Source organism: Delphinus delphis, chromosome 4, assembly GCF_949987515.2.
Source record: "Delphinus delphis chromosome 4, mDelDel1.2, whole genome shotgun sequence".
Lineage (NCBI taxonomy): Eukaryota > Metazoa > Chordata > Mammalia > Artiodactyla > Delphinidae > Delphinus > Delphinus delphis.
In genome coordinates this window covers 5,560,270-5,586,240 of record NC_082686.1, presented here as the reverse complement: position 1 = coordinate 5,586,240, position 25,971 = coordinate 5,560,270, and the positions used below count along the sequence as shown (strand labels likewise).

At 43.0% G+C, this 25,971-nt stretch overlaps 1 protein-coding gene across 1 annotated transcript in view; it reads left to right on the top strand.

The window, feature by feature from the left end:
• PCP4 (Purkinje cell protein 4) overlaps positions 1–25,971 on the top strand; it is a 55,820-nt gene that overhangs the window by 4,496 nt on the left and 25,353 nt on the right. The window contains exon 2 of the mRNA XM_060009792.1: positions 22,030–22,081. Coding sequence (XP_059865775.1) covers positions 22,030–22,081 — 52 coding nt within the window. The remainder of the gene's footprint in view (positions 1–22,029; positions 22,082–25,971) is intronic.

The following is a 25,971-nucleotide window of genomic DNA, read 5'->3' as shown; positions in this document are numbered from 1 at the left end:
GGTCTTTCTGTTCTTGGTCCACGGGGCACACTGAACTATTTGAACACCTGAATGATATCATGAACCCAAGCCTGGGGCTTTCCATTAATTTAGAATGACTTTCCAGAAAGGGCTTCATAGTGGGGGAAAAGAAAGATTTTATGGGATGCATATGCACAGGTATATATTATATTTGATTGATATTTTTATGAAACACTGCAGTAAAGATCATGCTGTTAAAGTACCACAGACTGAGTGACTTATAAACAATAGAAATTTATCGCTCACGGTTCTGGAGGCTGGCCGTCTGAGACCAGGGTGTCAGCATCCTTGGGTGAAGGATCTCTTCCGGGTTGCAGACTTCCCACTGTATCCTCACCTGGTGGAAGGGGTGAAGGAGCCTTCTGGGGTCTCTTTTATAAAGGCACTAATCCCATCCATGAGGGCTCCACCCTCATGACTTAATCACCTCCCAAAGACCCCACCTCCTAATGCCATCACCTTTGGGTGTTAGGATTTCAGCATGTGAATTTTGGGGGACACAAACATCCAGACCATAGCAAGTATTATGGGTTACATTTTATTTATTAGAATTATCCTACCTAGACTTTGAACTTCCTGAGTCATCCACAGACCTGGCTCCTGGTGTGGCACTTTGTAATGTTCAGTAGATTAATCTACGGGATGAATCAGTAGATTTCAGGTTGTGGATTTATCAGTGACCAACAGACCAGCACCCTCTTCTCTAAATGTTGAGATTTGTGGTCCAGGTGAGTTTGGAGAGAAAAAAATTCTCTCTTTTGTTGTTTATGGGTTTGAAACCTGTGTTTGCCATTTAAATCCTTTTAAATTGGAAATGGGTGCATTGTTATACATGCAAAATAAATACCTTCCCGGCAGGCAAAGAAAATGAGAAAAACTTAGAAGAATCTCAATAGAAAGAACTCTTGACATTTGGGAAAATGTCAAGGAAAATAGGGAGCTGAGGGAGGGATGGAGAATTCTAATATCCTTCAGTTTGGGGTTATTCTACATTGAGATTATTTTGATTCAGACAAGTTCTGTGAAATTCAAACAAAAAGGGGTGGTAATCTGAGGGGCAGAGCCCGTGACTACCTTGAAAAATGGCTGATGTATTGAAATGGAAAACCAATTTGACTGGGATTAGAGGCGAATAAGAAATAGTCCAAACGGATCTTTAGTACGTTAGCTCCATATGCCCAATCGTTCAGCCAAACTGTGAATCTGGAGTATTGTTGCAGGCGCAATATATCTAGCATACAGGAGGCAAGTTGCATATTTAAATATTTTAATTAATACTTAAAAATGAAGCACCAATGTTAGTACTAATTAAAACAAATATTTTAATTATAGGTGCATATTTAAATATTTCAAATTAATTTATATTTGAAATAGGAATACAGGACAATTCATATACTAAAAGACATCAATTCATATTTGTCCTCCTGGGAAGTAGGACATTGAATTGTGCATCCAGGCTGCTGTGCAGTCTCGTGGGGTCTGTCTCCACTCTTTTATTGTCCCCAGGCACAAACTACTTACCGTTCTTCCAGTCTTTGGAATGAACTGAGGTATAAATAAGGAATGGGGAAACATTTTCCATTCGATTTGGTACAGGTGCCCTTTGGGTACAGATAGGAGAATGTTCTATAGCTCATTGCTTTGTGTCATAGGCCAAGCAAGCTTGCCACATCTGGCAACGGCCCAAACCCATAAATCCAACATCCATTTCTGGGCTGTTTTACATGAACCATTCAGTATAAGTTACATATTCCAGGCATCAATCTGCTTGAATATTGTTTGTGCTTTGCAAATAGCCCTAAATTTATGCTTCAGAATCTCACTAAATGACTTCTTGTTCCATATCTGAAAGGGAAACGCTTGGCCATATTTATAACATTGCCAGTGGAAAAATCAAGCACCCACTAAATGCCATTATTTTATATTTTACTCTTAATCTGCCACTTTTTAAATAAAAGGAAGACAAATTAGAATCATAAAGCAAGAAGGTAATCATCCACACATTGAAAATGCTCCTGCAGGACATCTAAAGGGAAGAAGCCCCAAAGTGTGAACTGCCCCACTCAAAGAGGGCAATTTTCATATCATGATGGAGCTATAAGGAAGAACAGGGAGTCCTTTGCTCTGGGAGGTTTCAGCCTCCAGTTTGAGGACACTGGTGGATTTCCTAAGACTGAAATATCTCAAGTCATCCATATTGCAGTCCTTCACCAAATGGTCTGGAATGTCTTTTGAATGTTAGGTTTCAAATACTTGCTTATGGAGATTTGATAACTGAGTTTCTTTCTGGATTGACGTGAGATTACACTTTGCTGGCTATTATAATCCAAAACTGTTGTGGAGTGGCACGGTGAAAGAAATGGTCATCTGTCCCCATAACACTGCACCCGTATCGTGGCCAAGGTTCTAACAAAGTGACTAGTTATTTTAATTTTATACGATGCATGAGAAGAGGACCCCAGAGACTGACAATACTCATTAACATTGGTCTTAACCAAACAAGAGAGTAAAAATATAGCAAGGAAATACGTTCTTTCTTTTTCCCAAGATCTTTTTGAAATTTTTTTTTTTAGCCAATACACTTTTCTGTCAGTCATATGGTTAAATTCCAATATTTAAAAACTAATTACACTTGTTTTAAAGATTAAGATTCCTTTTTTTTTTTCGGTACGCGGGCCTCTCACTGTTGTGGCCTCTCCCGTTGCGGAGCACAGTCTCCGGACGCGCAGGCTCAGCGGCCATGGCTCACGGGCCCAGCTGCTCTGCGGCACGTGGGATCTTCCCGGACCGGGGCACGAACCCATGTCCCCTGCATCGGCAGGCGGACTCTCAACCACTGTGCCGCCAGGGAAGCTCTAAGATTCTTACATAAATAATTTCCTTATTAAGTATTATCCACTGTTTCCTTAGGGGTTGTTAGAAAAATATCACTTTATTTTCTTGAGCCTGGCAAAATGGATAATTGTACCTAGGCTTTTCTTTTCCACATTTCTGCATGCTTGTTTGATGTGCAGAAGAATCCCTGAGGCCGTGAAGTGGTCAAATTCTGAGCCTGAGAGCATCCACTGTGATGGTCTCCTCATTTGGGAGGGTTGAGAGGTCATCAGTAGACACAGGTGTTGACACAAACCTGCCCACGTTCAAGGTGGCAGAGTGTGTTGAACCCTCTATAAAGATCCTCTCTCTTCATGAGTCTCAAAGAGCTGTAGATGGAGATGCAACAAGCACAACTTCAAACTATTATACCATGGGAACACATCCCTGAAACAATTCAAGGTGGTTTGAAATGATTCTGGTCTCTCCCTAGTGAAACCATCGCTATCCTGCCCCTTGCTTTCTTTGACTTTTTCACCATTAGCTGTGGTAATTCTAATAATAAACATCCACAAGTACTTAAAAACTAGCATTCAAAGCTTATCAGCTTTTGGGGAACCATTTCCTCAGTCGTCCTGCAGATCCGTGACAGAGCAATGGAATGGTGTACACAGTGACCGTGGGTATCAATTCTCAAGAAGAGTGTACGCTCTCAGGGAAACAATTGGGGCATGCGTGCACAATAATTTTTTATTAACTTATTTTAAAATTATTTATTCATGCTAATGTGCTCATCTCTTAAGTGCAGTTATGAAACATACCAAAAATAAGCATTGAAAAGAATGACAGAATGATGAAATAAGCTATACTTTAGATATCTTGCTAATTGTGATGGCTTTATTAATCTTAGTCAAAATTTCAAGGCACCGTATATACTTGTGAGAGATAATTGTTGATGGAAAACGTGGAAATCTATAGTTCAAATAGTCTTGGTAACTGCACTTCTTTTTTTTTTAAAAAAATTATTTATTTATTTTATTTTGTTTATTTTTGGCTGTGTTGGGTCTTTGTTGCTGTGCGCGGTCTTTCTCTAGTTGCGACGAGCATGGGCTACTCTTCATTGTGGTGCACGGACTTCTCATTGCTGTGGCTTCTCGTTGTGGAGCACGTGCTCTAGTAGATGTGGCACATGGGCTCATTAGTTGTGGCTCATGGGCTCTAGAGCACAGGCTCAGTAGTTGTGGCACACAGGCTTAGTTGCTCTGCGGCATGTGGGATCTTCCTGGACCAGGGCTCAAACCCTTGTCTCCTGCATTGGCAGGCGGATTCTTAACCACTGCGCCACCAGGGAAGCCCTGCGCTTCTTTTTGAGCTGAATTTGTTGAGTGTGATTTTTAAGCCTGTATTGGCACTTGTGAAGATATTCTAATAGGAGAAGTGTTAGGTAGCATTTCCATTGTTTCCCTGTTGCTTTTGCTGGAAGTATTAATATCTGTGAAAATTTTATGCAGGAATTTTTTTATTCCTGTAAAAAACAGAAAATTTACCATCTTTCTCATTTTTAAGTGTGTAATTCAATCGTATGGTTTATTTACTTCGTTGTGAAACAGATCTCCAGAATTTTTCATCTTGTAAAACTGAAATTCTACCCATTAAACAACTCCCTGTTCTCCTTCCTCTATCCTCTGTTAACCACCTTTCTATTTTCTGTCTCTATGAATTTGACTACTTTAAGTACCTCATATAAGTGGAATTATACAATATTTGTCTTTTTTTTTTTTGTAACGGGCTTGTATTACTTAGCTTCACGTCCTCAAGGTTCATCCATGTTGTAGCATGTGACTATGCAGGAATTTTTTAAAGCCACTTACCTACTGTGGTGCGATTAGGTTGGTTAAATGTAGGTGTATAAATATAAATCCTCTTACCGGAGCACAAGGAACTGCAGTGCAGCATGTGGTGATATTCCAAGAGCAACTTAAGAGTGAGGGAGTCATAGAAATCAAAGTCATGGTTACCAAAGGGGAAAGTGGTGGGAGGAGGATTAATGGATACATACCACTATATATAAAAGAGATAAGCAACAAGGTCCAACTGTATAGCACAGGGAACTATATTCAGTATCTTGTAAAAACCTATAATGGAAAAGAATCTGAAATAGTATATATATATATATATTATATATAATATGTATATATAAAACTGAATCATTTTGCTGTACACCTGAAACTAACACAACATTGTAAATCACTATACTTCAATTAAAAAAAAAAGGGAAAAAAAGAGGGAGGGTGTTCTGGACAATCCTCAGTCGTAGGATTTCCACTGTTTCCCACCCACCAAATGATGATGTCGATATCAATCCAGATAATAGCTACTGGTAACATCTAATTTCTTTCTTACTGATCTTAGATCCTAAATTGATATACATAGACTTTCTGAAATTCTCTTCACCACGCATAGTTGTAAGAGTTGAGCACCTTGCAGCCCCTGAGGTGCCATCCATTCTGCAGTCTGTGTCAGTGGTGCCCTCTGGAGTTGTGCAGTGCACAACCTGTGCAGCTGAACGTGGTGGCCCTGCACCTTCCTGGGGCGCAGCTGGCCTGCTTAAAGACCATTGACCCAGAGAAAGAAGGTTGTTTCTACCGTCCTGCTTAGAATTAAAGGAGGCCCTATTGTCATTTCATTCCAGGTAGTCATTTAAAATAGGGAACTGAGTGCCCCAAGGCTAATCCTGTTCAAAATCACAGAGATTCTTGAGCAAAAGTCAGGCTAGGTTTCACTTACACATTTCCTATCCTATTAAATTTCTCATTTTCTGACATATCCTGGATACAGCCCAATTTCTTTTATACCTGTCCCAATTCCATTTAGGACTTGGACATGAAACATATTAAAACTAATATTGTCCTGGATTATTTTTTTCCGAGTAAAAAAAGAACAACCACAGAAATCTTGACAAAGTTATTCTTTCCTTCACCAGGGCTTCCACTTTGTTTCTAGAGGTTTACGTATCCAAGCCGACCCCCTCACCCTCCCACCCCAATCACACATGAAGTTGGTAAATGTCAGTATTGCTACTCTTGTACAATATCTCGTAAAGATCTCTGTTCACAAAGTTTCCTTCTGCATCGTCCAGCAGAGTTTCCTTGACTTTGAGTTTACACCAGTGGCCTTCATTCCTTGCCTTACCCTCCTTGGCTCTGTTTGAAAGTGCAAGACCATTCTAAACCCCCAAAATCAAACTCTTAGAAAATGTTTGCTCAGGCAACAGAGTCCTTTTCTATGGCAAAACCATTGCACGTACAGGCAGACCTTGGAGATATTTTGGGTTCAGTTCCAGACCAATGGAACTGAAATAAAGTGAATATCTCAATAAAGGGACTCACGCAAATGTTTTTGTTTCCCAGTGCATACGAAATTTACATTTACACTGCACTGTAGTCTATTATTAAGTGTGCAGTAGCATTATGTCTAAGAAAAAGTACCTACCTTAATTAAAAATGCTGTATTGCTGAAAAGATGCTATCATCTGAGCCTTCAGCGAGTCATACTCATTTTGCACAGTCACATCAAAGATGACTGATCAGAGATCACCATAACAAATATAATAATGAAAAAGTTTGAAACATTGTGAGAATTACCAAAATGTGACAGAGACACAAAGTGAGTAAATGCTTTTGGAAAAATGGCGCCAATAGACTTGCTTGACACACTGTTGCCACAAACCTTCAATTTGTAAAAAATGCAATATTTGCAAAGTGCAGTAAAACGAGATATGCCTGTTATTGGTATTTACTTACCCTCTCAAATTTGTTTGCCTTCTAGATTATGAACATTTAAAAGACAGAGACTGTGTCTTTGACACTCTTTCATCTCCCCAGCACATACCATTCAACCCACATTGATGGAGAATCCATTATATGTTGGACATTGTGCTGGGTGAATGGACCCCTCCCCTCAAAGAGCTTATAGGCTACTGGGGGAGACAGAGTTCACATAAAATTAACTGGACGACAGGGTCCATACAGGGTACGGGGCTACTCATTGTATAGACCAAGTGCCAGGGAAGCATTGGTTAACATCATTGTGCAGACCTGGAAAGGGGAAGAAGGATGTGACCTGCAAAACCTTCCCAAAGAGTCAATGCTTACAAAAGTAGGGGCTCAGTACATGTTGGCTGAAGAATAACCACCATAACTAATGGTTAATCTTAAAAGTCATATATGTTAGAACCTCATGCGAATTTAGCAATCTTCAGGTCCAATGAATGGATACACATCTATTAGGATACTATTCAGTTATCCCTTGGTATCCTAGGGGGATTGGTTGGTTCCAGGACCACCCTGCCCACGGATGGATACCAATCCAAAGATGCTCAAGTCCCTTATATAAGATGGCATCATATTTGCATATAACCTACACACATCCTCCCATATACTTTAAATCATCTCCAGATTACTTATAATGCCTAATACAATGTAAATTATCTCAATAGTTGTAAATACAATGTAAGTGCTAAGTAAATAGTTGCTAGCATGCAGCAAATTCAAGTTTTGCTTTTTGGAACTTTCTGGAATTTTTAAAAAATATTTTAAATCTGCGGTTGGTTGAATCTCAGATTCAGAACTGTCGGATACGGAGGGCTGACAGTAGTTGATTTCTAACTCCTGCTTAGTGATGTAAATTGCTTTAAACATGCTGGACATTTTCTTCATCCTTATTAATGAATAGTTGGGTTCTACTGACTTGTCATATCTTTCTTTAAAAGTGTTAAGTGAAAATAAATCTGTTCAGTACTTTGGAAGCAGATTACATGAGGACAGTCAATACGATTTTTGGAATTGTGCATATTGTGTTATTTTAAAAGTTCCATATTCTGATTGTGAGAAATGCCTAAGTGAATTTAGATATGCCTGTAATCTATCTTCTGTGAGGGTATTAACGTTTGTCCATGGCAGAATATCATTGCACGCTTTGTATCTCAGAGCCCCGGGGGGCTTCTTACTTATTATTATTATTTTCTTGTCTTTGGAGTTCGTTCAGGGCGTGGGCTCATCCCTGTATTTATAGCTCAGTTCTCACATATGCATAAGTCCTGTTCAAAATACCGAGATAATACAGTGTCACATCACAAATATTATTTCTGGCAATGTTCTCTACCTCCAAAATGTGGGCCATTTTACTTCCTCTTGATGTCTTCTTAAAATAGATGTAGCCATTTGTCAATCTGTACTTCCACCAAATACCTCTTGCAAGTTCACTGTTATTTTTTCATCTAGATTTTGTCTTTCCCAACTTCAGAGCAGATTCAGTTCATTTGCGGGGCACTGTTTTGTGAATTTCCACATCACCCTTTTTATGCTGAGTTCTTGCTGAGAGCCAGATTTGACTGAAATGCATGCAAGAGCTTCCCCACGGTTGAATTTTGGATGAGGATTTGGAATTCTCACCTGACACAAATATATATGCCGTGTGATATAACTGTAGGGTCACAAGCAGGGGCCTCAGGGGACCTTGCTCTGCTCCTGTGTCCCTTCAGTATTACAACAAGGAAGCAGGACAGGGGCTGAGGAGTAGAGCAGATTCCCATCAGAAACGAGGCCACTTAAAAACAAGCCACAGCTCTGTCATCTTTTGCTCCAGTCCACCTCTACCATAAACCTCTTTCCAGGTGACAGGAGCTCAGAGCTGGGCAGTCTAAGTGAGCCTGTCACTGGGTGGTGGGGAGAAGACCAGTGACATGATTTGGGGGGACAGTGAAAAATAGAAATGTGGTGCTCCATGTTGAACATGATGAAGAATTTCGAGAACGTGATGCCAAGTGTGGGCCCTTTAAGTGAGAGACCCTGTAGGGGACTGCAAGTGTCACAGGGCCACAGGACTGGCCCCGTGAGGTGGGGGAAGGGAGGTGTGGAAATGGGGGCTGCCGATTGCCTTTTAGTGAAAAAAACAAAACTAAAAATAGAACTACCATATGACCCAGCAACCCACTACTGGGCATATACCCTGAGAAAACCATAATTCGAAAAGAGTCATGTACCAAAATGTTCATTGCAGCTCTATTTACAATAGCCAGGACATGGAAGCAACCTAAGTGTCCATCGACAGATGAATGGATAAAGAAGATGTGGCACATATATACAATGGAATATTACTCAGCCATAAAAGGAAATGCAACTGAGTCATTTGCAGTGAGGTGGATGGGCCTAGAGTCTGTCAAATAGAGTGAAGTTAAGTCAGAAAGAGAAAAACAAATACCGTATGCTAACACATATATATGGAATCTAAGAAAAAAAAAAGTTCTGAAGAACCTAGGGGCAGGACAGGAATAAAGACACAGACGTAGAGAATGGACTCGAGGACATGGGGAGGGGGAAGCTGGGATGAAGTGAGAGAGTGGCATGGACTTACAAATACTACCAAATGTAAAATAGATAGCTAGTGGGAAGCACCCGCATAGCACAGGGAGATCAGCTCAGTGCTTTGTGACCACCTAGAGGGGTGGGATAGGGAGGGTGGGAGGGAGACGCAGGAAGGAGGATATACGGGGATATATGTATATGCATAGCTGATTCACTTTGTTACAAAGCAGAAACTAACACACCATTGTAAAGCAATTATACTCCAATAAAGATGTTAAAAAAAAACAAAACAGAGAGACAGAGTGCTGCAACGTAATTCCATTATCTCTTGGCCATGCTTGGAGCTTTTTATATATGGTTTTCCCCTCTCCAAGGGGAGGCTTCCGGAATGGCCCACGCCTGACCATGGAAGCAAGGTGACTTGAGGGTCTTAGCTACAAATCAGATGCAGCTTTCATGCCAGCTTGGAGGAAGCCCACCCAGGGACATGCTTGAACAAGGAATCGATGATGCTGTCTGACCCCGCGGGACTGTCATGAGGTTGGAGCCATAAAACGGATTCAAAAACACTTGGAAAGCATATATTTTTTAAAGACCATATAAATGGTAAGCTATAACCTCAATGTGAAAAATTCCCCTGAGTCGGATTCCAAACGTCTTTACTGAGTGAGGTTGCTGGCTCTGAGGGGAACGTTTCGTCCTGAGACTTTTCCTGCACTTAAGCCTTCCGTCCTCACCCTTTTCTCCTTGTGTGTGTGATGTCAGGGGACACAGAGGGCAGGTGTGTTATGCTTGTCCAATTAAGGGAACATTTTTGGGCTTGGGAAGTACAAAGCTCTAACCATAGTAAGAACCAGGTGGGCGGGTATGAGACAGGTTGGTGGCGTGAGCTCCCTTCATTTTTAACAGCCCCGTCCCTGGAAGGCAACCTTCAACTAAATTACAGCTGGGTTTTGTTTTCCAGCAAATTAAATTGTTCTGGATTTCGGAGGGATTTGAAAATAAAATTTGGAGCAATATTGCTTGTGAAGAAGGCAGAGACGTTAGACTGAGCTGGTCAGTGCTTCTGGGTGGGTGGGGCCTGTGTATGTTTTGTTTTAAGTGGAGAGAGTGCTAGAATCTTCACCTCCCCAGGGGGCAGCTGATTCAATGGCCCATGTAGCTTTTTCTTTTGTTCATTTTATTTATTTTTTTTTGAAGCATATTTGATTTACAGTGTTGTGTTAGTTTCAGGTGTACAGCAAAGTGAGTCATTTATACAGACATATATATATATATATATATATTCTTTTTCAGATTCTTTTCCCTTATAGGTTATTACAAAATATAGAGTTCCCTGTGCTCTACGGAAGGTCCTTGTTGTTTATCTGTTTTATATATAGTATAGCTTTTCTGCTGTCTTCTAATTTCTAATTCACTTCTTGAGCTGTGACAGCTGATTTAGGACAAAGCCTTCCCCTCTCTTCCAAAAGTATAAAACCTCAGACTTCTACCATGTTCTGAAGCTATTTTTGTTTTACTTGAGTGGGGAAAAAATCCCTGGCTGCTTCTTTATTACCGAAAAAGAAAGACACTAGCTTCTGAAGCCTGGGACAGCCCCCTTTCGGAGAAGCCCATGGAGTAGCGAAAGGGGCTGAGTCAACGTCTGCGCTCCGTCACAACAAGTCAACGTACAGGGACCGAGCTTTGGCTTTTTCTTAGGAGGAGTGTCCAGGCAAGAGTTTATGAAGCTAGTTAAACGTGTGAAAATAAATCGGGACACCCAGACAGAGTGAATTACGGAGAGAGAGCTGTCTGCAGGGTCCTGGAGCCCTGTTCTAGCATCTTACAGATCCTTGGGGCTTCCAAAGATGGCCCAGGCAGGTTGAGTTGACTGTGGCTGTATATGGACCCCCACGTCCTTTTATTCAAGCTCAGACTTGGGGAGAGTCTGCCGATTGCGTGAGAGGCACACACGATGTAAGGGGGTCACTAGGTCCTTCCAGAGTCCTTCCACCTTCCTTCTCTGGTCATCGTCTACCCTCCTCCTGCATCTTCTCTTTCTAGAAAGAAAATAAATCAGTGATTTATACCAAACACACAAATGCATCCACAGCAGAAACAGAGGCCCAGGGAACTTCAAGTGAAAGTAACAACAACTAACAGGCAGAGGCTGCATAGTTTATGAAAAAAAATGAACATGCAGACCAATAGTCTGTCTTTGGATTCTCATCATAGCCATGTGAAATACGTGCTTAATTTAATCGTATTTATTTTAATTCTCCACGAAGAAGAAACTGAGCAGGTCAAGAAGCAGCTGAATGAAATCACTTGTTCAGGGTCCTTCAGCCACATTTGAGAGCTGGGTTTCCTCTTTCCTCAAACTGCTGAGCCCCGTATGCCTCCGTTCCCTTAACTTACTGCAAGTTGAATACGATGGAAAAGAAGGAGGCATTTGTTTTCCAAGTCTCTTTTACCATTACTTGGCAGTCTGACTTTTTTCCAGGGACCACATCTAGGTAATGTGACTATTTTTATCTCATTGAATTCTCACAACCTGATGAGGTCGGTGTATTGTTACGCCCATTTTATAGAAGCAGAAACTGAGGCTCAGAGAAGTTAAGTGTTGTGAGCAGGGTCACACAGCTGCTAAGTGACAGGGCTGGAGAGCCTGGACAGCCTGATTCCAGGGCTCTCTTTCTTTTCTTTTTTTTAAAGTCAGGTTTATTAAGGTATATTTTATATGTAGTAAAATTACCCTTTTTAAAGTTGTACAGTGGATGAGTTTTGACATGTTTACAGTCTTACACTTGCGATATAGACTATCAGACTATATAGACTATCAGACTCCCAGAAGTTCTTTTGTTTCCCTTTGGAGTCAGTCCCCTGGCTCTACTCTTAGCCCCAGAACCCAGGTTCTTCAGTATCACACCTTAAATAAAAGTAAGCCCAACTGGTTATGCAAGGTGTTTACAGTGTCTAGAGAATAGCACGATCACATAGTTGAAAATAATTTAAATCGTATATTGCAACAATTTCCAAATGGTGCTTTACAGTTGAGAGCTGATGTATTAGAAATGTAAAAAAAAATGACCAGGGAGGGGTGACAATCGGGTCCTTGTCAATCACTCCAGGGTCTCACAGAGCAGACAGGGTATGCTGTGAAGTAGGGGGTGCTCAGCTTCTGCACAGCAGCCTCAGCGCAGTCTCCGTTTGGGTGTCTGTCCTGGTCCTTAAACTGACGCTCAGCATCGCTACCTGATCCCACTCGTGGGGCCTGGCTCTGGCCAGGCTCCTGTGACCACGCAGAAACCAGCGAGGAGCTTCCAGCCAGCAGGGCCCCTCTGCCGTCGCTCTGCCCTGCATCACTGTCTGCACCCGTGTGGCTGCAGACAAGGACGTCCGTGATGCAGCTGGGAAAGCCCTGGCTCTGGGCTGATTCTGGGTCATGCCGTGTGGTTTAAAGAGAACACTTACCTTCTTTCGAGCCCGAGACAGCATCCTGCCTCCGTGCACTTCGGGGTTCAGGAGGGAATTCAGCCCCCTCCCACAGAATGGCACACCCATGGAGAGCAGGCACCCAAAGTGATGTGGAAGGAGGACGCCCCTGTGCTCTCTGGGACCAGGGTCCAGGGCATGCGGGGCAAGGCCAGTGCAGAGCTTTCTTCTATGTGCATCTGGAGTTCAGCCCAAGTGGAGGACTCTGTTCTCTGATGTGCTGCTTATTTGCATTATTCGTTTGCCAGGACTGCTGTAACAAATCCCACAGACCAGCTGCCTTAAACCGTAGAAGTATATTCTCTCTTGGTCCTGGAGGCCACGAGTCCGAGCTCAAGGTATCAGCAGGGTTGGTTTTTGCTGAGGGCTGTGAAGGAGAATCTGCTCTGGGTTTCTGTCCTTGGCTTGTAGATGACATCTTCTCCCTTTGTCTCATCATACTGTCCTCCCTCTATGCATGTCTGTGTCCAAATTTCCCCTTTTTATAAGGACACCAGCCTATTGGATTAAGGCCTGTCTTAATGACCTCACTTTAACTTGATCACCTCTGTAAGGACCCGATCTCCCAATCAAGCCACTTTCTGAGGTTCTGGGGGTTAGGGCTCCAATTCTGGGGACACACAATTCAACAAATAACACTGCAAATGTGGTGGTGCCTTCCACCCAATTTCAAAGACCATTTGGAACCTTCCATGCCTTTCATTTTCAAGGAGAATTGACAGCAACACATGTCATCGTGACTCTTTGTTGAGCTAAGTTGAATAAATGAAGCAAAGTGATTTTATTGGCATATTTGAGGTACGTGGATTTGAAAAGTTAGAGGTATTTACTGCAAATGAATTTAATAGGACATGAACTCATCCCACGATGAACTCATAGAACTCATCATCGCATCTATGAAATTAGAGGATCCCATACAGAAGCCGTTACATAGCAACTATTCTTTAAATTGCAACCTTTACCTGTTGTGAAATTGTATGTGTGGTATATGACATTTTTATAAAACGGAGGCTATATTTATGTATGTCCACACAGAAAAAAATGGGAAGCAAATACTCTGGAATATTTCAAGGAAGATTACCTAGATTAACTCTGAATAGTTGGATTATAAGTAGTTTTTTGCTTTCCTCCTTGTGTGTTTATTTTCCAAAATTTTCTTTTCTTGGAAAAGAAGATGGGCACAGAGGAGATTTTTAAGGGTAGAAAATACTAATTTAAAATATATGGCTATAGGATAAAGTATAAAGCAAATTTCAATAAGGCAAACCACCAATCCCTAAAAATGAGGGATCTTTTTACCATAAAGGTCAGGATGAAAATGCTAGAAGCTGAATACAGTATTTAAGGCGGAATTATTTGTCTTTCAGAGGTGAAAGCAGGGGGCGGAAGAATTAGGAGGAATAATGAAGGTTAATGCGTTTGTCATGCAAGATCCTGTCATTTTCTTTTTAACCAACCTTTTGACTTTCTTTGAAACCCTGCAGCTGAAGTTCTCTTCTGAAATTGGTTTCTACACCTTTAGGGATTAAATTAGTGGATTTTTTGAATACTCAGTTTTTGGAATGTTACCAGGAGAAATATAGATGATTTTAAAATACTGGTGGCCAGAAATTAAATCAATTCTGTCCTTATCACAAAATGCTGGCAGAAAAGACTCTTCTGCTCTTCAGACAGATGCAGGGCCCTTGATTTGGAAGGGGCCTTTCATGGTGTGCCTTTGGAGTCACTGAGAAGCCACTGGTTTAATGACTGTGGTGGCTCTGAGCACCGTCAGCTACCTGCTGGCTGACCCAGCTGTTTATCTTATTTCACTGCACGATCGCTGTGATTTCCCATCTCTGTCCATTTAAAATCTGATATTTCATCTAAGACACTCACGATCTTTCGTCAATAAAACATTATATGTAATGCCGTAGAAACACGCCTTAATATAATACCATAGGAACATGCCTTTTTTGTTTCTTTATAAACACAGTGATCAAAAAACACCTCAGAAGGGTGGGCTGAGATCTTTGGGGCTGGTTCTGCATCTTGTCGTCTCTCCTGTGAAGGATATTGACCCTGGTAAGAATATGCAGTATCTGAGCCGTCACGGTCCCTGTGTCCCTTCTACGCCAGACATGCAGAGAGGTGTTTTTCCTCTTATTTATGACCCATCTGAGGCTCTGCTTGTCACGATGCTGCTATTTCAGGGGCTCCAGGATCCCTGAACCCATTAGCAGTCTGAATATCAGGATGCAACAGCACAAAAGGAAAACAGTGCCACACAGAAAAATAACTTCAGAGGAAATGCATCATCGGGGGATAGACGGTGTGAAGTAGCACTTGCTAAACAAGAGCTTCCAAGCCACCCTGAGGATGGGATGGACTTTTCTTTCCCTCTTTTGCCAAATCTCTGCAACTCCTTGGTAGACAGAGTCCAGCAGAGGCCAGATGTTGGGGACAGAGGGGAAAAGGTTAAAAGATGCCTTGAAACATGTATTTTCCTTTCCCTTGATACAGAGATGCCATCCACTTGATATTGCCCAATAAATAGTGCCTCTACTGGAAAACTCCTTCACTGATGGACAGATGGGGAGAGCACACTTGCTGCATGTCAGGTCCCTACCTGTGACAGCAGAAGCCAGAGGTTAGCATCTTTCCTTCTCAGGAGGGAACAGAGACTCGATAAGGGATTTCCCCAGCCATGCCCAGCTGGTGGGGTCGCTGGGACTCATGGTCCTCCACAAGATGTGGAACCCCCCTTGCCCTCACCCACCCCAGTGTGAGTTGGGGACCCTTTTCCGTGCCCCTGATCTTGGTCATCTTTGGTCAAGCTCTCACCCACCATATGAGATGGTTGGTTTAGTCTCTGTCCCTCTAGGTTGTGAGCCAAGCAAAGTCAGAGGACGTTCCCTTCTCCTGGGGACCCTCAGGGCCCGGCCCAGTGCCTGCCTCATAGAAGGAAAAGTAAATTGTTAGTCCAGGAGCGCGTCACCCCCGGGTTGCTTCCGGGCCTCTGTCTGACGCTAAATCCGTGACCTTCACTGCCCATGGTTTTGTGCATTGGTGAATGTACCTAATTTTGATAATCTGCTTTTGAAAAGAATCTTTCATTTCTTAGCCTGGGAGACACCAGAGTCCTCTAACTGGGGAATTTTCCTAATGCAGCCCCAGTGACAGGCTGACCCCAGGACTCTGAGAAGCCCATTCACTTCCCTCCCCTGATGGCTGGATAACAGGACTGAGAAGAAATGCCTCTGTGAGCCAAAGGCTTCTGTGGGTCCCTCTGTCCTTTGTCCCCTGTGGACCTGGCTCCATGAGGGTTGTCGTCTTTTCTCCAGTGTTGTCAAAGCAAATGCATGCCTAGGGAGAGCTCGTTCCAGAATTTTGTGCCACAATGGGCGAGTTGCTTGGGAAGATGGAGGAAGAAGGGGTGGAGACTTGGGGGGACCCTGGGGACCCTGGGGATGAACGGGGACCCTTACTGCTTCAGAAGGCACTTCGTTCCCCAACTCTAAGGGGCCTTTGGAACTGGTCACCCTCTAGTCACATTGCACCAAATTAAGCACCCAGCCAAGTTCTAGAGTGAAGACAGGTTTATCCACTTAATAGGTATAGATTCAGAAAATATTCTTGGACTGTCCGTTGTGCCCCAAATTTCACCTGCTGGAATTCATTTCATATTTCATTCTTTCCAACCTTCTAGAATGAAAAATAAATATCTTTTCATGGGAACTTGTGTCTTATCCTAAAGATGAAAACAATATATACTGGCTGAATGATTTCCCAAGTAGACATAATCTGTCCAGGGTTCTGAGTTTGCATTAATGAGGAAGCAGGTTTTTGTGATTCCGTGTCCTGTGCGACATATGACTGGCATACCCAGTTTTATGGGTATCAATGGCAAAGTATGAAAGATGAGACCCTCCATGGCAGTATTCTAGAAATCGTATAATAAAAACCCACAGGGCTTCCCTGGTGGCGCAGCGGTTGAGAGTCCGCCTGCCGATGCAGGGGACGCGGGTTCATGCCCCGGTCTGGGAAGATCCCACATGCCGCAGAGCGGCTGGGCCCGTGAGCCATGGCCGCTGAGCCTGCGCGTCCGGAGCCTGTGCTCCGCAACGGGAGAGGCCACAACAGTGAGAGGCCCGCGTACCGCAAAAAAACCCCCAAAAAACAAAACCCACAGAATGACAGCACAGATTCATGACTCACAGTCACAGCCCGTGAGAAAGCTGCGGATGAAAAGTTTCTAACGTCGTATTAGAACAATTTTCTAAATCCTTGAAATGACTTGACTTCTTGAATCTTTTACTTGCTTTGGGGAAACATGTGGCCAGTCCATGGTAGCGCTGCACAGGAGCCTGAGGGAATTTCAGTGGTACGAGCTACCCGTCTTTGTGTACAATGTTGCTATTTTCTTTATGACTCTTTGCAGTACTTTTGACTTTCTAAAATATTGCATTAAGATATTATTTGCCTTTTTTCAGCTTTATTGAAGTATAATGGACAAATGAAATTGTAACATACTGAAAGTGTACAACCGGATAATTTGACATATATGTATGTTATGAAAGGATTCCCACCATCGAGTTAATTTCCACATCCATCACCTCACATATTTACCTTTCTGTTTTTTCTTGGTGAGAGCTCTTAAGTTTCACACTCTTGGCAAATTTCAATTTTATAACAGAGTGCTATCAACGACAGTCAGCATGGTATGCATTGGACACTCAGACCTTCCTCATAACTCGGTTTGTACCGTTTTACCCGCGTCTCCTGTTTCCCCCGCCCAGCCCCTGGCAGCCACCATCCTTCTCTCAGCTCCTATGACCCCCAACCCCAGATTGCACATATAAGTGACCCCAGACAGCGTTTGTCCTGATTAATGGGTTTCTCGGGGCCCTCTTAAATTCTGTGCCCAAGGCGAATGCCTCTCTCTCCTAACCCACTGGTGATTACTCCAAGAACTCAGGTTTTGTGATGGATTTCACAAGGAAGAGTAGAGGACTGAGAGGTGACAGCATATGGAGGCTTGGGATGGACACGCAGCAGGCTTGTGTTTGAGACTGTCTGTGATGGGCAGGACGCCAGCATGCTTCCTATTCAAGCCGGCATCGTTGAGACAAGTATTCCTGATGTGTGCACGGCCTCTACGTGTAGCACCAAAGGGGTCAGACACACTGTAATGTCCACTCTGAGCTCAAAGTATAGGAGGAAATAGATCTGAAGCCGCCTACGTGCCAGAAAATAGGCATGGCCTCTTCCACTAGCGAAGCATCTAATATGAAAGGACCGTCCGTGACTTTGCAACTTGGTGGAAAAGAGCCACCCAGCCAAATTGATATGTGAGTGAGGCACCTCTCTCGTGTCACTTGAGGCCCCTGTGGGTGGCCGGCTGGCGTGGGCTCCGCAGACTTCAGGCAGGTCTGAAGTGACAACGTGTCACCTCCTGCCCACACCGTGCGTCCCCACCTCCTTCCCCAGGGTGTCCTCCTTTTTCCCGAGCAGATGCCAGGTTGGAGACGCGGCCCAGACTAGAAGCATCAGGAATTAAGTTCTGTGGCGCATGTCTTGGGTCAGTGCAAGATGGGAGCTGGTGGATCCCGGGACACAGTTCAAGCATTGCCGGAGGGCGCAGGCTCGGGGTCTGGGTGCGCCTGGCGGCGCCAGAGGGATGACGAGTCCTCGCGTGGGCTGTCTGGGCCCCACTCCCCCACTCCCGCCTCATTGCTGGCACCTCCCTCCCCAGCTGAGCTGTAGCACTAACGGCTCTTGCCTCAGGCTCTGCTCTCTGAGAAACCAAACTGACCAAACTAAGACATGTTCCTTGTTATTTTCCTGTAGCCTTTGGTGCAAGGGGGCTGTCAGGAAAAATGACTTCAAAAGTCATACTTGTCATGATTTAAAAGCATGATTTAAAATCATACTTTTTTTTTTTTTTTTTTCGGTACGCGGGCCTCTCACTGTTGTGGCCTCTCCTGTTGCAGAGCACAGGCTCCGGACGCGCAGGCTCAGCGGCCATGGCTCACGGGCCCAGCCGCTCCGCGGCATGTGGGATCTTCCCGGACCGGGGCACGAACCCGTGTCCCTTGCATCGGCAGGCGGACTCTCAACCACTGCGCCACCAGGGAAGCCCTGGGCTCCTTTTAATTGGGGTTTTTATTAGACTCTGTAATGCTATCCTTGTATTAGTTAACATCACCGAGGAAGGAAACCTCCCTCCCGAGACCCGTGGGAGTTGCCAGGTGAGGGTTTAAGGGCTGAGGACCCAGAGAAGACCTCTCCCGGCCGTTGTTCTGCCTTAATCCCTCACATCACCTCACAACCGCTCTGCAGACACCCTAGCATCATGCAAGCCTCCAGCTTGTGCTGCAGAAGAAGGCGACTCTGATGCTGTGTGTCATGTTAACTTCTTGGGCCGTGTCCTTAGATGGGGACCTAGCATTTCCTGATGGTGAAATGGGCGCGAGATAGAAGGAGGGGGTTTTAATGGTGATGCATTTTCTCTTAAGTTATTTTTCTCTGTGGTGCTGTCTTCTTTCCCTCCATGTGGAAATCTCCCCACCTGCTGGGGTGGGGCCTCAGGAGGATATTGGGGGAGGCACAGGCTCAGTGGTTCCCAGGGCAACTCTGGAGCCAGTGCTTCTGGGTTGGAGCTCAGGCTTTGCCACCTCCCTGCTGTGTGACCTTGAGCAAGTCCTCTGTGCCGGGGGATACGATGCGTAGGGTGATGCTGATGAGGACAGCGGTGCTACCTACCTGGTTAGGGATGCCGTCAGAATTCACTGATGCCCAGGACCACTTGGGGCATGTCTGACTTTAGCACCTCGGCATCCAGCCTGACTCAGACCCTCTCCAGGTACAGATTCAAGGGAATTTCAGCCACCTCACCTGGTGATAAAAAAAAATCACGTGATCACGTGTGTCGACTGCTGTAGACCCCAGGAACGGGAAAGCTATTGGATGTTCCCCCACTGCTCTCAGCCTTGCCTTAAAAATGTCTCCAGGTCTCAAAGAATTCTGAAATGAGGTGCTTTCAAAGACTACTTTTTTTTTGTCAGGATCATTTTCTGATCCGAGACACCATCTCCTTATGACATCTATCAGCTTCATTTTACCTTCATCATATACGACCTGACCCAAAACCCCTATCTTAGAAATCCTTAAAAATGAACCCCTCTTCTCCCCTGTGCACACTTCATCTTGGTGTTCTTTAGGTTTCTAAAAGGTGATCTTTTATGGAACGACGTATTCACAACATTTGAAAAATGTCAGTGTTTAAGGTATTTAAAGACAGTGGAGCTGGGTGTGCACCTATTTTGTACTTCTATGCCATTGAATTTGACTTTATTCAACTCTAAAACCCTGTCCTTTTATTCCGTGGAATTCACTTTGTTTTCTGAGTCGTCTATGAATTATGTGAGGAAGGCTGGAGGGGTTAAACCCTGGAGCGGTTCAGCCCCCAGGGGTGGCTGCTGTGCCTCTAGCTTGATCTTTCACGATGGTGATCAGATTTCCATAGAGCAGCGAACTTACCAGCTTGTGTTTAAAAAGAGGAGACAGAATAAGTACAGGCAAGAAGAAAGTGGCACTTTTACTTGCAAATCGACTGTATTTAAGAAAGGTGTAATTTGGTTTAAATCAAGATGATGTGTATTACAGGTTGAGATTTTAGATAATGATGCCATGACGTGGGGAGCTCAATAGAGTTTATTGACGATCAGTTGATGCTTGGCCAGATGCAGCCTTCTTCCTCCGCGGGAACATGGGCTGGTCTGGATTCTGAAAATTCAAGAACTTTCAAGTGAGATATGAAGAAAGAACCCACACTTATCTAGCCTTTCCTTCCACTTCCTGCTAGAGAAAGGTGGTTTTTCTTCGCAGGACGAGGCAGAGCACCCCCGTGACCCCGTGAACTCCCCCGTGGGTGGGAGTTTGAGCTTCTTGTTGACTGAGATGGGGTGTGTGTGTGGCGCGCGCGCGCGCGTGTGTGTGTGCACACGCGTGCGCGGCATGTGTGTGGTGGGGTTGGAAATAAACGGGAGGCTTGGCTTTGCCTCTCTCTCGAGTTATCAAATGTACCAGGTAATAAGCGTACACAGGGGTGGTTAATTTTGTTCACATAAGTCTATATCATTCATTCACCCTGTTTATTTACACTAATCAGAACTTGAAAGCAAGATTTTCCCAGATGATCCGGCTTTTGTTAATCAAGTGTTGGCCAAGGACCTGGGAATTTCTCATGACAACCCTGAGCAGTATTGGGAACTGATGATTTTTTTTTTAATATTGTTTTTAGGCTGAAGTCTTGGACCCAAATATAAATTTTAAGGGCACACTTATCCCTGGTGGAAGTCATCTATATTGATTTTCTCCTTGGTCAGCGCCTTGCCTCTCTTTCCATGATCCCATCAGATAGTTACATAACGATGACAATTCCTGAAACACACTGACCTTGGCAAGGAAGTCCAGTCTCCAGTGGTAACTTCCATCCAATTAGCTACATGACCTTGGACAAATCAGGCTCCCTGCCTGGCCTCATTTTCTTCACCTGAAATTTAGAGACTTTACAATCACTTTATTTTTTTTCAACTCGAAGCATATTTTCTGATAATGACCAGAAAATTGGATTAATGAAATACTTCTCTCTCTAAGGACTAGAACAATTCCAAACATCATGTTAATTAAAGACAGTCGCTGGGTAAGCCTCAAGGAAACATGCTTATACGTTTGCATATACAATACAGTGCACATAGCTCCCCAGACCGCATATCCAGAGAATCATGCCCAAAGGTTCAAGACTAACCATAATATATTCATACTTTTGGTCGACCTGGTAAAATGAAAACACACAGCTGTTATCAACTGCTATAAACACGGACAGAAAAATAACTCAACAATAGGAGAAACTCTATTGACATAAGATTTTTTAGTTGATTCCAATTTATTTGAAGATGAGGCATTGAACATAGTGATTGGAACAAAACTATAGCAGTGTAATCATTGACAAAAGGGACAGCTCTGATCTCGCGGCTGGCACAAACTCTTGGCTGTTTCCCTCATATTTTTGATGCTGTTCTGATCCAATAACAGTCTCCTCTCTGGTTTCCTTGTGACTAGTGACTAGTGACTGCATGCATAGAGCAGTGGATCTGGTCCGGTGGGGTGGTGGTCTGTGACGTTCCGGTACATCCTTTCATGGGCTGATCTTTCCCAGGTCTCACGAGCATCATGCTTTAACCATCTGAGCTAAAGTAACATAGAACTTGATATAATGCAAGAGGTATTTGAAGCAATAAGAGAGACGAAAATAATCCTGAAAGTGTCTGATAACAATTTCTTTCTTTTTTTTTTATAATGCCTTTAGCGACAAGGAGCTGGGGCAACCAATGGAAAAGACAAGACATCTGGTGAAAATGGTAAGACCCCATGAATAGTCCAACTACTTACTTTTTTCCCGTCTGTAGCCTTGGGCATATGGCAGGTGCGGATCATAACTTCCATCCTGATCGGCTACTATGTACGTCTGCACTTTGGTTTGGAGTGGATTTTAGCAACTCAAAGTAAGCACCGTGGTCTGGTTTTACAAAGAAAACTGAGCTAAATGCAGTGATGAGAACACTTTCCCTCCCAAAGGAGGACTCCCATTTTGGGCAACATGGTTACAATGCAAATATCGTTCTCTGTTTTCTTCATTAGGGTTGGTGAGAATCGTCCGAGTTGGTGTGAGGATAAAATGAGATCACATGAGAGAAGCGCTTTGAAAACTGTGAAGGGCTCAACTTCACAGGAAAGGAGGGTTAAAACTCGCTTCTCTCTCCCTCGTACACAGAGCGCGGTGCTGGACCGGGGGAGGTCCTGGCTCAGTGTCACCCCAGGGATTCACCAGCAGATAACAATAACTAGCAGAGACCAGAGTACTTGCCTCCTTGATTCCAGTCTCCACCTCAGCCTTAAATTGTAGGAATGATCATTAAATTTTATGGATGGGGAAACAGACTGGGAGGGAGCAGAAGAGCTGGGATATGGCCAGGAATGGGAAGAGTGTGGACTTGGAAAGAGACAGAGCTGGGAGGAAGCCCAGCTCCCCAGCTTTAGCGGTTGTGATAGAGGGTGACTGGTCATAATGAAAAGTCGCCAAGTAAGTGCCGAGGGTTAGTTATGGTTCTGGTGGGGTTAGGTTCTGGGTGTTCCTACTTTTTCTTAGTTACAAAATGAACACACTTTTTATGGAAAACTACTCCTGCTTCCTGCTGGATGGAATTTAGGCTGGTGTCCGTCCAATTGTGGATAATGCCAATCTCAAAAACCAGCTGTAAAAATTCCTTAGAGCCCTGAAAACAACTTAGGGTCCTCAGTCATGAGTCTGAGTGCGGCCTGAACAAGACTAAGGTACTAGACTCTTCCTCTGTGGTTCGCTCATCTGGGGCCTTGCTGACTCAGCTGCCTGTTTGGCACCGTCGTACTGGACAGGGTCTGTGTGGTGGTGACCGCTGGGATGAAATGGTCATTATATTAATAAGCAGAGGGATTGGTGCCCAAGAATGTCCTGATCAGACCTGGGGGATTGAGGAGGGTGGGGGAGGAAATAAATTCTTTCATAAGCCTTTCACGATGCCCACGGCGTTTCTCATCTTCTCTGTGTGGGCTGTGGTGGGGGTGGGTTATTAACAAGGAGGTCAGGAAGCAGAGAGGAGCAAAATGAGAGCTGCTCAAACAGAGAAGGAAGGACGGCCACACGGGTGCTTCCCGGTTTGCTGGGTTCACAGATTCATATCTGTCTCATCATTGGAGTTCACAGCCATGGAATCTGCCAACCTTGGAATCATTGAATTTAGAGTCAAAAGGCTTCTCAGAGATGCCCTTGTGCAGCAGTTCTCAAACATTTTCCTCTCACAACTTCTTTCCATTCTTAAAAATTCTTAAAGACCCCTAAGAGCTTCCATTTTTGTTGGCTATATCTATTGATGGTTCCCACATTAGACATTAAAATGGAGAACTTGTTAAAGGGTTTACTTATTCATTCATTAAAAATAAAGTGACAAACCTATGACATGTTAACATAAATAACATTTAAAAAATAAAAAGTGATGATATTTTCCAAGACAGAAAAAAAAAATGTAGTGGAAGAGTTTTGTATTTTTGCAAATCGCTTTCATGTCTGGCTTCATGGAAGATGCCTGCTTCTCCATGCAATCTGTTGTAATATCACGTGTTGTGTAGCCTCTAGAAAATTCTATGGGAATTTTCTATGTGCACCTATGAGCAGATGAAAATTTAAAAAGCTACTAATACCTTAGTACCATTAAAAAATAATTTTGATTTCGTGGGTTCCCTCAAAGGAAGGAAGTGCCCCCAGGGTACCTCACCCACACTTTGAGAACTGCTGCTCTAGGTAACTCCCAGGTCATACAGGAGTTATGGAGTCTGAGATCAAGCAGAGAGGCGACCAAGGCAAGACTAGGTCCTTTGTGCTTGATACATCAGCAGCGCTGTTTTCCCCTGGCATCCACGGGTCCTTCAAAGCAAGTCTACATGCTCTGCTTTGCACCAGAGGGAATTACCAGCTGTTATAGAAGACACTACTTTCTGCTATTCTACGGCATGAAATTTCCTTCAGATAAAAATTGATCCACTCTAGTGAAAATTGCGTGTGCCTTTTCTGGAGGTATAAAAGTTAATAGAAAGAAAAATATTCAAGGTGCTACGGATAAAACTTTTCTTTATGTAATTCTAGATATTAGAGGATATTCATTTTTGAATAGAAAAAGTTAGAGATTATTTGATAGCTATAAAATAAAGGTGCTGTATACATTCAAATTGCTATTAACATGTTCTGTCTTAATTTCAGATAAAACTGCTCATGTGTGATATACGTACATGGTATTTTATTATAATATTAAGTTTGTGCTTTTGCCTCTAAAGATGGACAAAGACAAAAGTCAGTAACAACCCAACGAAGATTGGGGTAAAGATTTCTAGAAATGGTCTAAAATATGTTTTCCTAAAAATCTAAGTTGTGTAATTCCTTATTCTTAAATTCATAATATGAGACGATCATCTCGGAATTTCTGTTTTAACCTAATATTACATTCCATTGAAATTCAGATGATTTTACTCTGTCATCACGGGTATCTAGAGAGATCTTTTATCTAATGTATATTTCCTATTAATACAAATGAAGCTGCCTACACATGCGGAAGGAACAGGGACCCATGAGAGCAGAAATATAAGGCGTAGACTATCAAAATGTTATAAGGTGGGGATAGTAGTCAATTCATTGCAAAACGAACATCCCTCAATTTTGTTAGTTGACTACAAGCCAAAGTGTTCTTATTTCAAATATTATGAATTTATTTGAGATCTGCAACACAAAGCAATGAAGGCTATGGTAGTGAATTATGGATGACTTGAAATTCTAAATTGGATCAGAGAAGACACAAGTCAGCTACAATAAAACCCCAGTGGGATCTAAAGTCTTGGGCTCTGCTGACATTTTATTATATTGAGTATTATCTCAAAAGAGCCATTGGCTGGGGATCTGGATTCTCTTAAGATTTATTTTTGTGTCGCTGTTGTTGTTGCCGTGGTATTTGACATATATCCACCCCGTACTATCCAGAACAACCCTGAAATTGTCCTTATTCTCCAGGACACCAACTTCTGGATACACAACCCAGCAAATCCGGATGTTCCTCATCTCACATGCAGCGTGAAGACATTTTTTTTTTCAGAAATATTAGGGTTGTATTATGTTTTAATTTAAAAAATAAATTCATTAGGATCTTGTTGGTTCAGGGATTTTCATTCCTATATGAACAAAGTACCCTTATGATTTGAGTAGTTTAGGCTAAGGACTTAATTTGTTTCTGGATATAATGCCCTACTTGAGTGAAACAACAGTTCAGACCTCCGGTTACAGTTCATCTGCTACATTAAATTCAAACATGTTTATAAATACAGACACTACCATCTGAATCTAGATTATTCACCAGTCGTCACCAGTTTGGACACAATCAAAAGATTTTTTTGTAAGACAATAATTTCACTGGGTCTCTTGATTTATATCTTGATAGTCATCTTTCAGAGAGACTCTAAGAGTTAAATTCCTTTATTGACCTACAAAAATAGGAAAATACTGGAAGTAGAGTGGTTGCTGGGAGACTTCCAATCCGAAGGAAAGATTATAAGTAATAAACTTCTGGTGGAGCTTACTTTCAGAGCTTGGAGGCTTACCGAAGCTAAATTGAATTTCTAAAACTGGAATGGATTTCTTTTGACTTAGTGAACTGTGATATATTTGTTTCCA